At 43.5% G+C, this 20,549-nt stretch overlaps 1 protein-coding gene across 1 annotated transcript in view; it reads right to left on the bottom strand.

Annotated features, from left to right (window-relative positions):
• Positions 1 to 769: 769 nt before the first annotated feature.
• Positions 770 to 20,549, bottom strand: part of AGT (angiotensinogen) — a 41,778-nt gene continuing 21,998 nt past the window's right edge. Inside the window, exons 2-5 of the mRNA XM_073560122.1 lie at positions 11,546 to 12,325; positions 4,751 to 5,027; positions 4,516 to 4,660; positions 770 to 1,097 (exon numbers count right to left, since the gene is read on the bottom strand). Of these exons, the coding sequence (XP_073416223.1) occupies positions 906 to 1,097; positions 4,516 to 4,660; positions 4,751 to 5,027; positions 11,546 to 12,311 (1,380 nt within the window). The 5' untranslated portion in view covers positions 12,312 to 12,325 and the 3' untranslated portion in view covers positions 770 to 905. The remainder of the gene's footprint in view (positions 1,098 to 4,515; positions 4,661 to 4,750; positions 5,028 to 11,545; positions 12,326 to 20,549) is intronic.

Consider the following 20,549-nt stretch of genomic DNA (forward strand, 5'->3'; position numbering starts at 1 on the left):
GTCTTCTTTCTTTTCTTCATGCTCAATGTGGTACACACAAGGACACAGGACAGAGGTTGAGTCAACTTTAATCCATGTCAACTGGCTGCAAGTGTGATTTAGTTATTGCCAACACCTGTTAGGTGCCACAGGTAAGTTACAGGTGCTGTTAATTACACAAATTAGAGAAGCATCACATGATTTTTCGCACAGTGCCAATACTTTTGTCCACCCTCTTTTTTATGTTTGGTGTGGAATTATATCCAATTTGGCTTTAGGACAATTCTTTTTGTGTTTTTTCATTTAAGACAAATTAAATGAAGATAATAATACCAAAGAATTTGTGTTTGCAATCATTTTCAGGAAGAAACTGAGTATTATCTGACAGAATTGCAGGGGTGTCAATACTTTTGGCCATGACTGTATATATACACACACACACACATACATATATTTACCGTATCCCAGATATTCTTCCCACATATACTTAGAAAAGGTGTATCACACTTGGCCCGCTGCAGGGAGGTAAATAGACTGGTGGGAATAGTGATGCCGGAGAAGCCCATTGAGAATATTGAGAAACCAATATAGCGACAAAGACGGTAACTCTAATCACATCATCACTTTAAAAAAATGGCTGCCAAAACAAAGCAGAAAATAACACACCCAATATGTGGGTGTAAAGAACCTTTTTTTTTTTTTTTTTTTTTTTAAACTAAGAACACACCACTTTCGGAGGGTAATAAATTGTGTATATTGTTATTAATAATGTTATAATTCAAAGTGAACATCTTATTCAAACATTCTTTGCTTTATTTTCTGACATTTACTACTGAAAAGTTAGAATTGCATCATATTTGTACCAATAATATAAGCACCTATAAAACTAGACGTAAGTTAACAATACATTTGCCCAAATGTGGATGTTAAATGCCGTTTGTTGGGTGTACCACTCTTCCAAGCAGAAGTAACGACTTGCTGGTGCCTTCACACAGGGCTACAATGAAAGGTTTGTTAAGCTTTACTTCCTTTGGCTTGTCTTTGGCCTCTGTGACATTGCTTTCTCCACTTGATTCTGCATCACTTTCTTCCAGTTCAAAATCAACAATGTTAGTTACCTATGAAACAACGGAGCATCAGGATGAGGTAGTTTATGTTGCAGATTTTTTGCACCAATTATGTAAATTAGGTTATTTAATTTTTTCATTGCGATTTTTTTAGTCTCATTTTACATTCTTTTTTGCATGTTTTGATGCTACAATTTTAGCCTCTCTTTTTTATACTTTCTGATATTTGGCTTTTACAAAACATTATTGATTCAATCATGTGTTGATTACATGCGATTTTAATGAATTTCCCCAGCGCATCTGTTTTTTTTTCAACCTGCATCTACCACATCTAATGCAATTCTATGGGGGAAATCTGCCCATAAAAGTCACCATATCCACAAGAGAAATTGACATGTTGTGGATTGAAAACACACACCACAGGTTAGTTTGTGCAATGTAAAAAAAAAACAGTGGGCATGAGAGGTCTATAAATCCCATCCATTTTGCTGGAACTGTAAGGGAATGTTTCCACAAGTCGTATTACATCCGGATTTGCTGCGTATAGCTGCAGCGTTTAATCTGCAGCGTCCAGATATTATAGCATAGTGGAGGGCATTTTATGAAATCCTGAGCCACTATGCATCCTAATATGCGGATGACACCCACGAAACCGGACATGCGGCGCGTCTTTTTAGAAAGCAGCATGTCTGTTTACCTTGCAGAGATGCAAATAACCCAGTTTATGTATGCGATGCGGTGATACCGCATGTGCTCAATGAACACATCCGGAATCACCGCGCATACAGAAGGGGGTGGGGCTTTCCTCTCTGTCCAAAGTGCAAGGAATCCACTATGTGGAAACTCACCCTAAGATGTTGTGTTTTTGACACTGCAAAAATACGCAGCATCAAAAATTTATAGTGAGAATACAGCCTTGAAGGAAGCCAACATCAGAAAATGACCTAGTGTCTAAATCAAGTTTTTGTGTTGTTTTTTTTCATATCATGATAGATATGTTGTTTCAGGAAGAGTTTACAGGAGTTTTCTTATCAGAAAAGACATGATTATATCGACAGATGACATAGGCTCCACCAATCACAATAGACAATGTCACACCTGACCCAGTGGCTAATGGGACAATTGCAAGAATTGTATTTTTTATTTTTAATACAGATTGTGCTGTTAAAAAAATTGCCAAAAAATAAATAAATGTTTACTACAAAACCCCAAGTTATCGTATTTTTTGGACTATAAGACGCACTTTTTCACCAAAAAATTTGGGAGGAAAAAGGGGGGGGGAGTGTCTTCGGAGAAGCTTACCGGGGGTTGCGGCAGTGGTGTGGCGATGCTGTGGAGATGTTGAGGTTCGGTGTCGGAGTGGGTGTTGCGGCGTGCACCTGAGCAGGGTCCCTTCCTCAGGATGCCGGCGGCAGAAATCTGGCGATGCCGCGGACCGGTGTGCATGGCGAGCAGAGCCGAGTGGATCGCCGGTTTCCCTGCGATCATCTTCCTGAAGCCGTGGGCCGCCAGAGGTGGCGCGTGTGTAGATTGAGATCTTTGCGGCCCTTGGCTTCAGGAAAAGGGCCACAGGAGGCCATTTTCCTGAAGCTGAGAGACGCCAGGATCTCAATCTGCGCATGCATGGCTTCAGGAAGATGACTGCTGAGAAATCGGTGATGCACTTGGCTCTTATCACTATGGACACTGGGCTGTGGCATCGCCACATTTCTGCTGCTGGCCCCCTGAGGAAGGGACCCTGCTCCATGCTCTGCCTCATCGATGACACCGGACCCATAGCATCACACCCCGGAACTGCAGCATTGCCCCACTTCTGCCACCGGCATCCTGAGGAAGGGATCCTGCTTCATGCTCTGCCTCACCGCTGACACCGGACCCGCAGCATCGCACCCTGGGATTGCAGCATTGCCCCACTTCTGTCACCACCGGTTTCCTGAGGAAGGAACCATGCCTCCTGTGACCCCGCACTACCACCGCCGGCCCCAAGGTGAGATACCTTAAATTCAGTCAATAAGATGGACCCCATCATATAAAAATGTTTTTTCTGCTATTTTCCACCCCAAAATTTGGGGTGCGTCTTATGGTCCGATGCGTCTTATAGTCCGAAAAATATGGTAATTTTCAGAAGATAACTTTCTTTTAACACTATTTAAAATTAGTGATGATGTTGCTACTGCTAATGATTGTTAGTGCTTAAGCTACGACTGAAAAGAAATGCATTGTAAATGATTATGAAATCTTCTACAGCTTTCAATAAAATAAATTAATCAAGTAAAAATCAATTAGTAGCTCTAAAAAAACGTGTATATGTAGCCCTAGTCTAAGACCGGCTTCACGTTGGTTGCCTTATCTAGGCCCCAGCGTTATCAGAGTGCGCCCTCTGTCCTAGTTTTCAAAACAAACCAGTGACCAGAAGAAACTATTAAATGCCATTGTATTTTGTGTTTCAGTGATTTATGCAAAAAGTAAAAGAAAACACCACAAATGTGAAAAAGATTACATTAAAACCCAAACATGTCATCTTTTAAATATACAAATCCTTTACAATGCACACTGCTTTCACTTTTGGTCTGAGGGTGCGACCGGGTCCGTGCGATTTGGGTGGGGACAAGCACATATTTCAGCTGGATGTGCATCCAAAGTCAAACATTCAGCTGAAATGCATTGCATTGCAGGGACCCACTGGGTCTCTACGCCGCAATAGGTGTCATCAGCCAATCAGAGGCCGTGGCTGACTTCGGCATGCAACTTACTGGTGGAGCATGACAGTGATGTCATGTGCTGCCCTTTGCGTGCACGCTGATGTCAGATGCCGGCTACAGAAGAGGTTTCCGGGGTCATAGGAGTGGGAGAAGCGAGTGGAATCTGGGATTTTTTATGCATAAGAAAACAACAGCAGGATGGGGAACAGCCATGTTTTCCAGTACATGGGGGCCCCAGATATTGGACCAGTTAAGATGGTATGTAGAAGTAATGTTCGGCACCTCTAGTCTCACAACAGATGAGACATCACGAAACAATCACTGACCTCAGGGAGACCAGTCAAAGAAAATACTGCGGCAGCTGGCAAAGGCGCTCAATCAGTGAAATCCTAGGTGCATTGCTCCCTGGGAAATACGAATATGCAAATAAAGTCCGTGGAGCCTCATTTAAGAGTCTCAAACACGGAATCCTACTCCACACTGATGAGGGGCAACACCCTGAAACAGCTGTCTGTGGATGGATACCTGGCCTTGGTATTTCCCTTGTCATATCTGTAAACTCATAAAGAACTGGATATTGACTTAAAGGGCCACTTAAAATGGTGGTAATGGTGGTTTCCGAAAGGAGCCACCCCTTGGCTGGGTTCTTCCCTGGAGGAAGATCTGGCTAGTCCCGTGTTTGAGACTCTTAAATGAGGCTCCACGGACTTTATTTGCATAACAGATGAGATAGGGAGAAATAGATTGTTATTAACCAAGAATATTACCTTTCCCATGTTTATGTCTGTTTTGCTCATTTTACTGAAGTCGGCATTTTTCCCCAGCAGTCCTAACACATTGATACTGGAAAGAATATCTTGAATACTGTATGAAAGTTCTATTTTTACTTTTGGTAAAAATAAGTTGATGTATCTGTAAAAATAATACATATATGTATTCAGTAAATGAATGACTCCATATTCTCTATCATTATACGAATAGTCGTTTAAAGTTGTGTCTTACCTTTTTTGTGATTTATATAAAGTGTCTATCCAATTCAAATACGTTTCCCACCGCATGGAAGATTCGATGTTCTCAAGGTTGTTTCCATTTATTGGCTGGGCCAGTAGCAGGAAATCATTATCACATAGGGGAATCTTTATCAATAACTGATTCTTGGTAATATCTTCAATAAAGGGAAACATTCCTGAAACTGAAATCATAGGAACCGAAACTATGCTGTTTGGCCCAATCCAGAAGGGTTGATGGTTTGGAATTAAGGAAGAATTAGCCACTTTACCTGAATTAAAACACAAGTACGTGTTAGCCAGCCTACTGTAATGTTTCAATATCAGCACTAATCCATCAGCCTTCCATAATTACACTCCATGGACCATTATTACAACTTATAGAGAATCTGCCACTGTGACAAATGTGGCCAGTTTTTGCTCTCATTTTATTCCTCCTGCTGCCCTGTAATGCCTTTATTTTTAAATCCGCTATAAGTTCCAGAAAAATGGGCCCATTAATTTAGTGCTAATATTTATACCAACTTGCCACAGGGTTCTCTGGGGGCATGTCAATAGGTTGCAATGCAAAATTTCCACATGACACATGTCCCCTTGATAAAAACATAAAATATTGCATCCAAAAAATAGCCCAATATTTCTAGAAAAGTATGGCGGATTTTAAAAATAAAGTATGCACAGGGGAGCATTGGGAGTAAAATAATAGCAAAAACTGGCCACTTTTGAACTGGTGACATGACTACTTTAAAGTTACTCTCTCTCCACCATGGGCCTGAAAATAACTATACATTACTCATGTATGGTCAGTCTACCAGGTGCCCAATAGCATCTTGTTCCTCCTGCTTCTAAGATGGATAGCACAGTGGCATAAGGAGTGCAGTGGAAAGTAGAAATGACAAATTCCCTGCCTTTTCTTGCTGTGTGATAGGAGTGTAGTGATTTAGATATACCAGTGCACTCCCCACACCATTGCAGGGGCCAATTTTGAGGCAGGAAGGAAGGATGGATGTTGCAGGCAGCAGATCGCTCTCCACAGCATCTCCAGACTCTGTCACATGTGCTGAGTGTGAACCTGCTGCCTGCAACATCCTTCAGCATGACCGGTTTGGCAGTGGGTCAGTAGTGATGTGGGGTGGCATTTCTTTGGAGGGCCGCACAGCCCTCTATGTGCTCGCCAGAGGTAGCCTGACAGCCATTAGGTACCGTGATGATATCCTCAGACCCCCTTGTGAGACCATATGCTGGCGCGCAGGGGCGGACCTACCGCCTGTGCAGCCGGTTCATTGCATGGGGACCCCGGGGGAGAGGGGGCCCCTCCAGCACCGCATGGCTAATTATTCATGCAAATTAGCCATGTGGACTTGTGGAGCGCGAGCGCCGCAGAGCCAGCAAGGAGGAGAGGAGAGCAGCCCCCCTGCAGGAGGCAACAGGAGGGGTCTGACTCCTCCTGAGGCTGCGTGCCAGCGTGGCCCAGCGCAGAGGAGCCAGCCCTGAGGGCTGAGGTGAGAGATCATCAGAGATCAGCCAGCAGCGTCAGTGCCGTGGGGGAGGAGAGGAGGGTAGACAGACTGTCTGACTGTCACTCACACTGCCTGCCCTGTGGCGCCGGCCAGACGGTGGTTGCAGTTCAGCTGCAGGTCAGTGTGTGACATCACGTGTCTGTGTGGCCGTGCCCCTGCCCATAGCAGCAGCTCAGTCAGGAGGAATGTGCGGAGTGCAAACACTGTGACTGGAGAGTGGAGTGGACACAGTGTTGAATGGATCCTCTTGGTCTGGACTCTGGCCTGCCCTGCCTGCCTGCACAAGGTAAGAGTACCGGAGCTGAACAGGACTGAGGGACTGGGACTGAGGAGGCAGGCATGATTTGGGGGGGCTCCTTGGGTGGGGGAGAAAACTGAAGCATGGCAGGCATGATTTTGGGGGACTTCGTCCTGGGGGAGAACTGAAGCATGATGGCCTGGCTGATCATGAATGGGGGGCCCCTGGCCTTGGGAGAAGCACGGCCTGGCTGTTCATGAATGGGGAGGGCCCTGGCCTGGGGAGAAGCATGGCCTTGACTGCTCATGAATGGGGGGGCCCCTGGGGAGAAGCATGGCTGCTCATGAATGGGCGGGGCCTGGCCTGGGGAGAAGCATGGCCTTGGCTGCTCATGAATAGGAGTCCCCTGGGGAGAAGCATGGCTGCTCATGAATGGGGGGGTGCCTGGCCTGGGGAGAAGCATGGCCTGGCTGCTCATGAATGGGGGGCCCTGGGGGAGATGCTTGGCTGCTCATGAATGGGGGGGCCCCTGGCCTGGGGAGAAGCATGGCCTGACTGCTCATGAATGGGGGGCCCCTGGCTTGGGGAGAAGCATGGCCTTGGCTGCTCATGAATGGGGGGCCCTGGGGGAGATGCTTGGCTGCTCATGAATGTTGGGCCCCTGGGAGAGATGCTTGGCTGCTCATGAATGGGGCGGCTCATGGGGGGAGAAGAAACCTGAATCAGGCGGCCCACATCGGGGGAGAAGCAGCATAAACTGGGGGGGCCACATGGGGAGAAGCAGCATAAACTGGGGGTGCCACATAGGGCGAGAAGCGCTATGCCAAAAGTAGACTGCATTTGGGGGAGAGCATTATGAAACAAAGGGAAATGGGGATGCCTATATATATTACCTGGAGACTGTCTTGGGCTATGTATATGATATAGAGGCTATGCTGGGCTGTATATATTACCTGAAGGCTATGCTGGACTGTATCTATTACCTTAAAGCTATGTTGAACTGTATATATTACCTGGAGTGAAGGCTATGCTGGCCTGTATATATCACCTGGAGGCTGTGGTGGGCTGTATATATTACCTGAAGGCTATGCTGGACTGTATCTATTACCTTAAAGCTATGCTAAACTGTGTATTTTAACTGGAGGCTTTGCTGGGCTGTATTACAGTCATATGTAAAAGTTTGGGCACCCCTATTAATGTTAACGTTTTTTCTTTATAACAATTTTGGTTTTTGCAACAGCTATTTCAGTTTCATATATCTAATAACTGATGGACTCAGTTATATTTCTGGATTCAAATGAGGTTTATTGTACTAACAGAAAATGTGCAATCTGCATTTAAACAAAATTTGACCGGTGCAAAAGTATGGGCACCCTTATCATTTTCTTGATTTGAACACTCCTAACTACTTTTTACTGACTTCCTGAAGCACTAAATTGGTTTTGTAACCTCATTGAGCTTTGAACTTCATAGCCAGGTGTATCAAATCATGAGAAAAGGTATTTAAGGTGGCCACTTGCAAGTAGTTCTCCTATTTGATTCTCCTATGAAGAGTGGCATCATGGGCTCCTCAAAACAATTCTCAAATGATCTGAAAACAAATATTATTCAACATAGCTTCTCAGGGGAAGGATACAAAAAGTTGTCTCAGAGATTTAACCTGTCAGTTTCCACTGTGAGGAACATAGTAAGGAAATGGAAGAACACAGGTACAGTTCTTGTTAAGCCCAGAAGAGGCAGTCCAAGAAAAATATCAGAAAGGCAGAGAAGAAGAATGGTGAGAACAGTCAAGGACAATCCACAGACCACCTCCAAAGACCTGCAGCATCATCTTGCTGCAGATGGTGTCACTGTGCATCGGTCAACAATACAGCGCACTTTGCACAAGGAGAAGCTGTATGGGAGAGTGATGCGAAAGAAGCCGTTTCTGCAAGCACGCCACAAACAGAGTCGCCTGAGGTATGCAAAAGCACATTTGGACAAGCCAGTTACATTTTGGAAGAAGGTCCTGTGGACTGATAAAACAAAGATTGAATTGTTTGGTCATACAAAAAGGCGTTATGCATGGAGGCTAAAAAACACAGCATTCCAAGAAAAACACTTGCTACCCACAGTAAAATTTGGTGGAGGTTCCATCATGCTTTGGGGCTGTATGGCCAATGCCGGCATCGGGAATCTTGTTAAAGTTGAGGGTCGCATGGATTCAACTCTGTATCAGCAGATTCTTGACAATAATGTGCAAGAATCAGTGACGAAGTTGAAGTTACACAGGGGATGGATATTTCAGCAAGACAATGATCCAAAACACCGCTCCAAATCTACTCAGGCATTCATGCAGAGGAACAATTACAATGTTCTGGAATGGCCATCCCAGTCCCCAGACCTGAATATCATTGAACATCTGTGGGATGATTTGAAGCGGGCTGTCTATGCTCGGCGACCATCAAACTTAACTGAACTGGAATTTTTTTGTAAACAGGAATGGTCACAAATACCTTCATCCAGGATCCAGGAACTCATTAATAGCTACAGGAAGCGACTAGAGGCTGTTATTTTTGAAAAAGGAGGATCTACGAAATATTAATGTCACTTTTATGTTGAGGTGCCCATACTTTTGCACCGGTCAAATTTTGTTAAAATGCAGATTTCACGTTTTCTGTTAGTACAATAAACCTCATTTGAATCCAGAAATATAACTAAGTCCATCATTTATTAGATATATGAAACTGAAATAGCTGTCGCAAACACCAAAATTGTTATAAAGAAAAAAGGTTAACATTAATAGGGGTGCCCAAACTTTAACATATGACTGTATATATTTCCTGGAGTCTGTGCTGGGCGCTGTATATATTAACTGAAGGCTATGCTCGGCTGTATACCATATTTTATTTGGAGGCTGTGCTGGGCTGTATATATTAACAACTAGAGGCAATGCTGGGCTAGTGGGCTATATATGTTATTTGGAGGCTACAACTGGCAAATAATAAATACAGCCCAGCAGCACCCTACAGATATTATATCCTGCCCTGCATAGCCTCAATATTAGATATACAGTACATTTACGGTGGGAAAATCAGCAGCAAAAATTGACATTGTGTAGATTTTCCCGCTCTAAAAAAAGCAGCATATCCGCTGTATATTTTAGTGGCACCATGTAACGCGCATCTAGCACAACTGCACTTGCCGCGGCCGGCCACAAGCCCGATAGAGAATGAATGGGGCTTGCCGGATCGGTGCCACAAGTCGCCCGTTAGGCGGCAGAGGTGCGGAAGTCTGCAGGATCTGCTGCTAGTAGGGTGTGGAGCCCAAAAAATTTCTTGCACAGGGGCCCACTACAGTCTGTGTCCGCCCCTGCTGGTGCGGTTGGCCCTGGGTTCCTCCTAATGCAGGACAATGCCAGACCTCATGTGGCTAGAGTGTGTCAGCAGTTCCTGCAAGATGAAGGCATTGAAGCTATGGACTGGCCTGCCCATTCCCCAGACCTGAATCCGCTTGCAGGGGGCCAATTTTGAGGCAGAAGGAACAATACGTCCACATAAGCAGATTAGGTAAACTGTAGACATGAGGTAGGGTAATTCAGGGTGGAGGAAAGCTTTAATAAATTCTATTTGGTTTACTGATGTCATAAAATCAGGATGCTACATTTATAAGATCCACAAGCATAACAAAATAATTTACATTCACAAGCTACCAACACGTGTCACAGCCCTAGCTTCTTAATATTGTCATTGAATTGTACTATGGCTTTAATCTAGGAAGTTGTGCATGCAATTTGTAATCTACAACACTTTTATGGGGTTTATCCCAACTAACATTTTTAAAAGGAACCCATCAGCAGGTTTTTGGCCCCGAAAGTATCATCGTCACAGTAAAGTATCTATATGTCCAGCCGGGGTTGGCGCAAGTACAGTAACGTCCCGATGATGGTGTGAGAACCGGACTAGCCATCTGCGAAAGGCCTAAGACTTTTTATTCGATCATTAATTTTTTTTTTTATGATCAAACAAATTTTCCTGTATCACTGAAGTGTGGTCAATTTGAAAGAGGGAAGATAATCAAAGGGTGGAGTTGCCATCCAGACTAAAGCCCCCGTCTCACATAGCGAGATCGCTAGCGAGATCACTGATGCGTCACCGATTTTGTGACGCAACAGCAATCTCGCCAGCGATCTCGCTACATGTGACACGCAGTGGCGACCGGCCCCCTCGCTGGATATTGCTGATCGTGCTCGAATGTCCTGGGCCATTTTTTCATCGTTGGCGTCCTGCTGGCCAGCGCGCATCACTGTGTTTGACCCAACGAGCGACCTCGTTGGTGACGCAGAACTCAGGGACGCAGGTGGGAATCGTCAGAAAAGCTGCTGTGTGACAAGGTACCAACGACCACTGAGGATCGCTGGATGGTTGCTGCATCGCTGAAGAGATCTGCCTGTTTGGCAGCTTACTAGCGACCATTTAGCGACGCGCCAACGGTCCTTACCAGGTCGTATTGTTGTCATGATCGCTTGTGCGTCACTAAGTGAAATGGGACCGTAAGGAAGAGGAAAGGTGGAACAAGATATCTGGTCTCACCAAGCAGGAAAGTGGATCCTCTTTCTCTGCTGCGGAGTGAAATTACATCGTACCTTTTGTGATACATATGCTTAGAAGTAGTATCGACTGGCGCTCCTATTCTGTAGCTGGGATTGTAGTGTGTACAGGGACAGAGAAGATCATACACAATGCAGTCTGCCCAGACCCTATAAAATTATACAGGCTTTATTAAAGCCCAAACTAGAGGTATATGATCTGTGAAGGGGAGAAGATATCCCTCTGGCAATGACTTGCTGGTAACCTTCAGACATTTAGAGACTACCTCACACAGCTATTCACTTCAATCTGCAAATTCATGTTGGGGTATGACTTTAATGGCTGCTCATAGCACCTGCTATGTAAACACTATATTAACCTCTTGTAGATTTCAGTACAAAAGTGCATTGGAGTATTAAAGTGTACTGCCCAAACTACAAATAAAGTTCATAGCATTAACCTACCTTTAAAATAAACGTGACTACTGTACATGAAGTTGGTGGTTCCATCAATGGCATTTAATCCAGTTTTAGTATTGGCCGGCAGTTTAGATTCCAGAAATTCATTGATTGATTTCACAGCCTTAGCAGAATCTTTGAAGTCCACAGCCCTTACGTACAAGCTGTCAACATTTACTTTTAATCCATGAACAAAGTTCTCTGACAACGGGATATTTGGAGAAACAAATATGAACGCAGTTCTTCTATGTGTAGTGATTATCGAATCTTTAGAACAGAAAGACTGGTCAATACTTTTGAGCTTTGAGAATACGTTTATACCACTCGCTTTAGAAGTGCAGTTTGTAAACCCTAATGGGTGATTTAATCCCAAAAATGCTTGTAAGCTTCTAGAAGTGTTCCCAGAAGCTCCATGGTAAAATGACATAATTGTTCGGAAAAAATCAGTGTTGGGTATTAGGATAGTTTCTGTTTTATGTAGTTTCCACCATCCGTCTACAGCCCGAAAGCTAAGGGCACCAATCAGTGGTACCAGATAGCGCTCTGCAGGTCCAAAATCTTCTGCTTCCACTTGGATTTTTTTTTCCGCTGCATTATTTTTTGATTCGATAGCTATAGGGAAAAACATCTTCTCATCGCTGTGATCCTGCAACTCCATCTTATCACATTCACTCTTGTTGTAAGCCAGGAGATTGAATGGATGGACATATACGCGGTTGCATGTAGATAAGCCAATGAATGCCGTCAAGCACAACATATGTTGGAGGTACATGGTTAAAAGCAAAGCTGTAAAACAAAGCCAGAAGTATTATGAATACTGTATATAGTATATTTGCTTATACTTTTCAATACTTAAGGGCTGATTCAGCAAAGTTTTTATGCACAAAACTGTCAAACGCTTTGAAAAGTTGCAATTTTTTAGTACAACAATTATGGAAAACGATGCGACTTTTTCCGTTTTACACCAGTTTGACTCCGCTCTGCCGAAATAGATAGAGCTAGGGCAGAGTCTGTGCTGGACGAGGGCATGGCCACCCCGTCCTTCAAATTCATTACAAATGTCGGCACTTTGTACAACAGAAATATTACTCTAGTCCCTAATTGGATTAGCATCTCTGGCACAACACGCAGAGGCGCACAGCACTTAGAAGGGGCACCAAATTCATTAAGCAGTGTGTGCCTCTTAATGAATTTGGCACTTTCTATTCCTTCAGAATACATGGCCGTAAAAGAGCTGCATGCAATAAGTATCCTGGTTGTGTAATTTGTTTCATCCCAACACTGCTGCAGCTGCTCATATACAACCCCTTCGTAATGGACAGTTGTGCCATGTGACCACAATCTGACTACCATTTTGTGGGGCTTTTTGCTTAACACACCCAACACCCTATGTGTATGGAGCGAGTTTAGCTCCTGGACCTGCTCTATATACTCCCACATGACATGACTATACATCAATGTTGGTAATGGGTGAAAATATCCAAAGCTGAACTATATAGGCAACACAAAATTCCATTTATCAGTAATAGGCTGGGATCACACATGCGAGGAATACGGCCGGGTTTCGCATGTTAATATCCGGCACTCGGATTGGAGCGTGCGGCCGCATAGCAATACATGGAGCCGTGCGCTCCACTCCTGAGTGCCGGCGGCAGTGCCGGGTATTAACATGCGAGACTCAGCCGTATTCCTCGCATGTGTGATCCCGGCCTTATTTTGCACATATCAAGCAATTAGAGCTCAGATTTCATTACTTAAAGAATAATCACACTTTTTTTTATTTTTATATATATAAATCAATAGCACACATGACAATAAGAAACATTTGTAATATATTTTATCAGGAAAATCGGCTTCTCTCTCCTTCGGGAATATATCATTCATTCTCAAAATTCTCAATTTATGGGTAAAATCTGTCTTCATTGAAGACAGATTTTCCCATTACTGGTACAGGAGATGGCAGTTGGTGCTCATAAACTTCTATAGAGAACTGTAACTGTCACTTTATGACAACTTGCTGCAGAATGTCTGTCTGCCTTTATCTTCTCCCTCCGCTTCCCCTCCCCTCTCCATGGAAATTTAAAAGTACCAACTGCCATCTCCTATCTCAGTAATGGGAGGACTTGTCTCCAATGATATCAGATTTTATCCCAGTATTGAAAGTGAAAGATCAGACCCATAGGAGAAAGAAGCAAAAAATATATAAAGATGTGCAATCAGGGGCATACATAGAAATCATGGGGCCCCGTTGAAGAAGTTATAATTGATAACTTCTAATACGTTCTTATGAATATCCTGAATATCTCACAACTTTGCAGTTTTTACAAAATAATTTTCCTCCTATGTGCTAAATTCCCTTTTCATTTCTCCGATAAAGTATTATGCCAATAAAAGTGCCCCACCAACGCTATATGATGTACACACAGTGAATTACTCCATACACACAGTATGATAACCCTATTGTACCCCACCCCTCAACTCCCCAAATGAAGTATGGTGACCCCAACACAGTATGATCCCCTAACTGTGACCCTCACACATCCCTCCATGCAGTATTAAGGGCCTACATACAGTATAATGACCCCCACTAGTCCTCCAAACAGCATAATGAACCTTCACACTGTAGAATTGCTTGCATACAGTATAATGGCGCCAACATAGCCTTCCATAAAGTATAAAGGCTCCCACATAACACTCCAAATATTATAATGTACCCTACATAGTACTCCAAATATTATAGTACCCTCCAGATAGACCTCCATATATTATAATAGCCACCACATAGCCCAATGAGCCTCATAGTTCTCCATATAGTATAAGGCACTACATAATTCAACATATAGTATAATGCACTCTCCATAGTCCTCTATTTAGTATAATACATCACCCATAGTCCTCCATATAATACAATGCACTCCCCATAGTCCATACAGTATAATGCACACCCCATAGTCCATACAGTATAATGCACACCTCTTAGTCCTTACATGCAGTATTATGGTCACCACAATGCATTTACTGCTTACCCCTTTATGACCTTGGATTTATTGGAACATCAAAGGTCGCCTCCCCCTGTTTGTTGCAGGCTCTGGCAATAAGCCCCCAACTTTCCAGCACAAATTACCTTAACAGCGGCAGGAGGAATCGCGATCCACGCGCAGCTGCTAACATGTTAAATTTCGCTGTCAATCACAAACCCAGCCCATGTCACATGACCGTGGGCCGCCAATAGGTTGTCATGATGACCCCGGGTCTGTAGGAGAACCCTTTGGTTTTAATTTTTTGGATATGGCTATGAGCAACACCCAGTGTCTGGCGCTTATAGCAAGTGAACATTTCTGCTACATAGAGCAGGGCTTAAAGCCCTGCTGTGTGTAACACAAGAGGTCAGAATATCACAGCGTCTTTTCTCCCATGGAGACTATTAAAGTTAGAAAAAAAAAGGTTTTAAAAATATTCAATAAGAATTGAAATCACCCTCCATTCGCCCCATTCAAAAAAAAAAAAAGAATAAAAATATTTGGCATTGTTGCATTCAGAAACATCCGATATATCAATATGTAAAAAGAATTAATCTTGCTAAATGGTGTAACAGGAAAAAATCAAAGCGGTAGAATTAAAAATTAAAATGCAATAACGGGCAATCAAAAGATTTTATCTACAACAAAATGGTATCAATAATAAAAGTCTTCTCGGCACACAAAAAATAAGCCCTCACACAGTCCCAGATCACGAAAAATGGAGACGCTATGGGTCTCGGAAAATAGCCCTTTTCTTTTTTTTACAAACTTTGGATTTTTTTTTCACCACTTAAATAAAAAAGAACCTAGACATATAACCAAAAAACAAGAACAATCATGGGTGTCTATAAGTATGTAAGTATAAATGTCATATAAGAAACCCAGAAAAAAGAAAAAAAATAGGATTTATGAAGAAAAATATCAAAATTTATTAACAATAATATAATAAACACAATAGAAAAATGAATGAGGAAGCAAATTGGTAAGAAAGACCGCTAAATGAACGGAATAAGGGGGTAAAGGATGGAAACAATTGTAGCCCCCTTATAAAGACTCGTATCGCTCCATACACTTTGTGTCCTGGCAGCATAAACCGCACACTGTCAGTAGCAGTAAATTAGGTTGTGAGGTAAGTGTTGCATATGATTTACCTAATTATCAAAAAATTTACGGATTTATTAAATGACCTGTATATGTTTGGCATCTACAAACTCATAATGACCTGGAGAATCATAATGGCAGGTCAGTTTTAGCATTTAGTGAACATGATAAAAAAAAAGGACAATTGTGGAATTACCCTTTTTTTCAATTTCACTGCGCTTTATTTTTTTTCCAGTACACTGCAGTTGTGGCCAAAAGTATTGACACCCCTGCAATTCTGTCAGATAATACTCAGTTTCTTCCTGAAAATGATTGCAAACACAAATTCTTTGGTATTATTATCTTCATTTAATTTGCCTTAAATGAAAAAACAAAAAAGAATTGTCCTAAAGCCAAATTGTATATAATTCCACACCAAACATAAAAAAAAGGGTGGACAAAAGTATTGGCACTGTTCGAAAAATCATCTGATGCTTCTCTAATTTGTGTAATTAACAGCACCTGTAACTTACCTGTGGCACCTAACAGGTGTTGGCAATAACTAAATCACACTTGCAGCAAGTTGACATGGATTAAAGTTGACTCAACCTCTGTCCTGTGTCCTTGTGTGTACCACATTGAGCATGGAGAAAAGAAAGAAGACCAAAGAACTGTCTGAGGACTTGAGATACCAAATTGTGAGGAAGCATGAGCAATCTCAAGGCTACAAGTCCATCTCCAAAGACCTGAATGTTCCTGTGTCTACCGTGCGCAGTGTCATCAAGAAGTTTAAAGCCCATGGCACTGTGGCTAACCTCCCTAGATGTGGACGGAAAAGAAAAATTGACAAGAGATTTCAATGCAAAATTGTGCGGATGTTGGATAAAGAACCTCGACTAACATCCAAACAAGTTCAAGCTCCCCTGCAGTCCGAGGGTACAACAGTTTCAACCCGTACTATCTGTCGGCGTCTGAATGAAAAGGGACTGTATGGTAGGAGACCCAGGAAGACCCCACGTCTTACCCCGAGACATAAAAAAGCCAGGCTGGAGTTTGCCAAAACTTACCTGAAAAAGCCTAAAACGTTTATGAAGAATGTTCGCTGGTCAGATGAGACAAAAGTAGAGCTTTTTGGGCAAAGACATCAACATAGAGTTTACAGGAGAAAAAAAGAGGCATTCAAAGAAAAGAACACGGTCCCTACAGTCAAACATGGCAGAGGTTCCCTGATGTTTTGGGGTTGCTTTGCTGCCTCTGGCACTGGACTGCTTGACCGTGTGCATGGCTTATGAAGTCTGAAGACTACCAACAAATTTTGCAGCATAATGTAGGGCCCAGTGTGAGAAAGCTGGGTCTCCCTCAGAGGTCATGGGTCTTCCAGCAGGACAATGACCCAAAACACATTTCAAAAAGCACTAGAAAATGGTTTAAGAGAAAGCACTGGAGACTTCTAAGGTGGCCAGCAATGAGTCCAGACTTGAATCCCATAGAACACCTGTGGAGAGATCTAAAAATGGCAGTTTGGAGAAGGCACCCTTCAAATATCAGGGACCTGGAGCAGTTTTGGCCACAACTGTACATGGTAAAATCAATAGAGTTGTTCAAAAGTACAACTCATCCCACAAAAAATAAGCCCTCACACGGCCATATTGACCATAAAATAAGAAAGTTATGACTCTGGAAAGAAGGGGAGAAAAAACCGGAAGCCCAAAAACGGAAAAATCCAAGGTAATGAACGGGTTAAAAAAAAAAATAAAATACAATAATCACCTCTCCTCCTCATTCCTTCAGTGCTCCGGTCTCTGCAGTTGAGCGCACATCTCAGGGCAGCAGGCACCATGTAGTGATATCATCGCGCCCATGGCTCTGAGACATCAGACACACAATAAGCATTATGGGGGTGGGAGCATCAGCTGGCGCTTCCTCTTTCATTATTGCTTTCAACTGTATCAGCATCCAGGATGTCGATAGAGTGGAACTTGCAATGATAGGCGGAGGGGGTGCTGGTGTAAGGGTTGGCCAGGACTATAGTCGTGGCCAGAGACACTAAAGCATCCGTGTCCAGGCCTTCCCTCACAGAGAAATACAACTCACTGTTCGACGTACCTGCGTCTCCAGGTTCGGGTCCCCCTGGACACTTCCCAAGCGGCAATGGCCCCTCTCCAAGGCAACTCCCAGTAATTGAGACTCAGTCCATGGTAACTTGAACAGTTTCTTTACTGACAACTTCACACAATATATCCACAATTGGCACATCATAGATAACACAACTGTCTTTCCTTGCTTCCTCAGCTTACCCTACTTTGCTAACTCTTCTATATGGCACGTACCCGGACTGGACCATCTTAGACTGCTTCCCAGCTTCTTCCTGGCCTAACCTTGCCATGAGGACAATTCCTTCTGCCTGTTTCTCCCCAGACTTGAAATCATCTGCCACCTGGTTTAGTTGCCTCTGGAAAAGCATCCGACCCATCTGCGCTGTTCCCTGTGAAGCTACAGCATCCTTCTGTTCCTCACTCTATCTGACTCCCACCCTAAGAGCGTCCACCCAGACTATGAGTCACCACATCTTCTCTCTACTGTTTTGGCCCACTGTATTGATGTCCAATGGCCGTGGATAACTTGGACTGTTGCTGCTTAACATTGCGTGGCTGCTGAGCTGTCCTGGGCCTATAGCCCATGTAGACACTTCGGGCAACCTGGCCCCGTCTGAACTAACTTCCTTCTAAGCTAGCCTTAACTCCCGGCAGCCCCTCCTACACTTAACTCTATCCTACTAAGAACTCTATATACTAGAGCGCCCCCCTCTAGTGTCCTAAAGGGTGCACTACACAATGAACACAACATATTTACAGCAAATGGTAACACATAACAATTTGGCAATAACATTAATTCTGGGTGATAACACATGGTGACATGTAGCAGTACCACCAGATCATTATAAAAGCATTAAGAACATTAAGGGTATGTGCACAAGTTGCGGATTCTACTGCGGATCTGCCACGGACTTGGCCCTGCGGTTCCGCAGCAGAATATGCTGCATTGTACAGTACCATGCTATCCTATGTAAATTGAAAACACTGTGCACATGCTGTGGAAAAATCTGCGCAGATACGCTGTGGGCTCATTTCTGCAGCATGTCAATTCTTTGTGCAGATCTGCAGCGTTTCTACACCCATTGACTTGTATTGAGTCGGGCACTTCCGCAGCAAAACCGCAGGTCTAAAAAAGATCTGCGGTTTTCCTGCGGGTGAAATGCTGCATATCGGGAGGGGGAAGCGTGTGGGCGGAGTGTGAGCGGCGACTGTGTGCGTGTATGGTGTGTGGACGGTGACTATGTGCATGTATGGTGTGTGGGCGGTGACTGTGTGTGTATGGGCCTGTGTGTGTGTGCGCAGGGGGTCATCAGGCTTGTGTGGGGGGTGATCGGGCCTGTGCGGGGGGTGATCGGGCCTGTGCGGGGGATGATCGGGCCTGTGCGGGGGTCATCGGGCTGTGCGGTGGGCTCTGCGGTGGTGTATGTGGGGCTCCCGCAATGAAATGACAGGCAGAGGTATCCCTCCACCAGGAAAGAGGTCCCCTAATCCTAGCCCTAACCCTAATGCTCACGCAGCATTGCTGTAAAGTGAGAGCCTGAGCTCAGGTAACCTCAGTGATGCACTGCAGGAGGACTATCTCCTGTCAGTTCATCACTGGGAGGCCTATAGAGCAGTGACATCACCTAATGTCACTGTTCTATAGGGGAGATCATCTTGGGACACTCTTTATTAATTGGACTGCATCAGACAGGGAGTATACAGCTTGTTTATTTTTTTACTTTTTATTACAGGAGACCGTGGGCGTCGCTTGGATCTGGGCGTACAATAAAAATATGAAAACCGTGTTGTGTGCCATTTCATTAAAATACTTTATTCTTATGTGTGTGTTTTTTTAACCATTTTTTACTATAAGATTAATAATGGATAAGTGTCTTATTGACGCTTCTCCATTATTAACCGGGCTTAATGTCACCTTACAATAGCAAGGTGACATTAACCCCTTATTACCCCATATCCCAACACTACACAGGAGTGGGAAGAGAGGGGCCAGGTGCCAGAATTGGCGCATCTTAGAGATGCGCCATTTCTGGGGCGGCTGCGGGCTGGTATTTGTAGCCGGGGGGGCCATGGCCCCTTCCTAGGCTATGAATATTAGCCCGCGGCTGTCTGCGTAGCCTTTCTGGCTATAAAATACAGGGGGACCCCACGTCATACAAATATTGGCCCCCGGCCGTTGGCTTTCCCCCTCTAGCCCAGAAAATTGCACGGGAGCCCACGCAATTTTTTTTAAATTTATATGGCTATATTTCTATAGCTATATCTATGGCTAAATCTATAGATTTATCTATGGATATATCTATAGATAGATCTATGGATAGATCTATCTATCTTTCTATCTATCTATCCATCTAGCTATCCTATCTATCCATCTATCCTATTTATCCATCTATCCATCCATCCATCTATCCTTCTATATCTATCTATCCATCTATCTATCCTTCTATCTATCCATCTATCTATCCTTCTACCTATCTAACTTTCTATCCATCTACCTATCTATCTATCATCTATCTATCTATCTATCTATCCTTCTATCTATCTAACTTTCTATCTATCTGTCTGTCTGTCTGTGTAATGGAGTGTGGGTTGGACCAATGTAAATGAGGAGGTAGGACATAAATTACATCACAAATCTTTTCTTTTTGTTAAATAACATATTTTTATTTCGCTTACAAAAACGGATACAAATCCGCAGGCAAAACCACATCAATTCCAAGGCAAAAACGCATTAAAATGCACATGCGCTTTCTGCCATTAACTGCGGATTTTGTGCGGAAAAATCCGTAGCAGAATCCACACTGTGTGCACATA

Source organism: Dendrobates tinctorius, unplaced genomic scaffold, assembly GCF_039654945.1.
Source record: "Dendrobates tinctorius isolate UK_male_01 unplaced genomic scaffold, ASM3965494v1 ptg000293l, whole genome shotgun sequence".
NCBI lineage: Eukaryota > Metazoa > Chordata > Amphibia > Anura > Dendrobatidae > Dendrobates > Dendrobates tinctorius.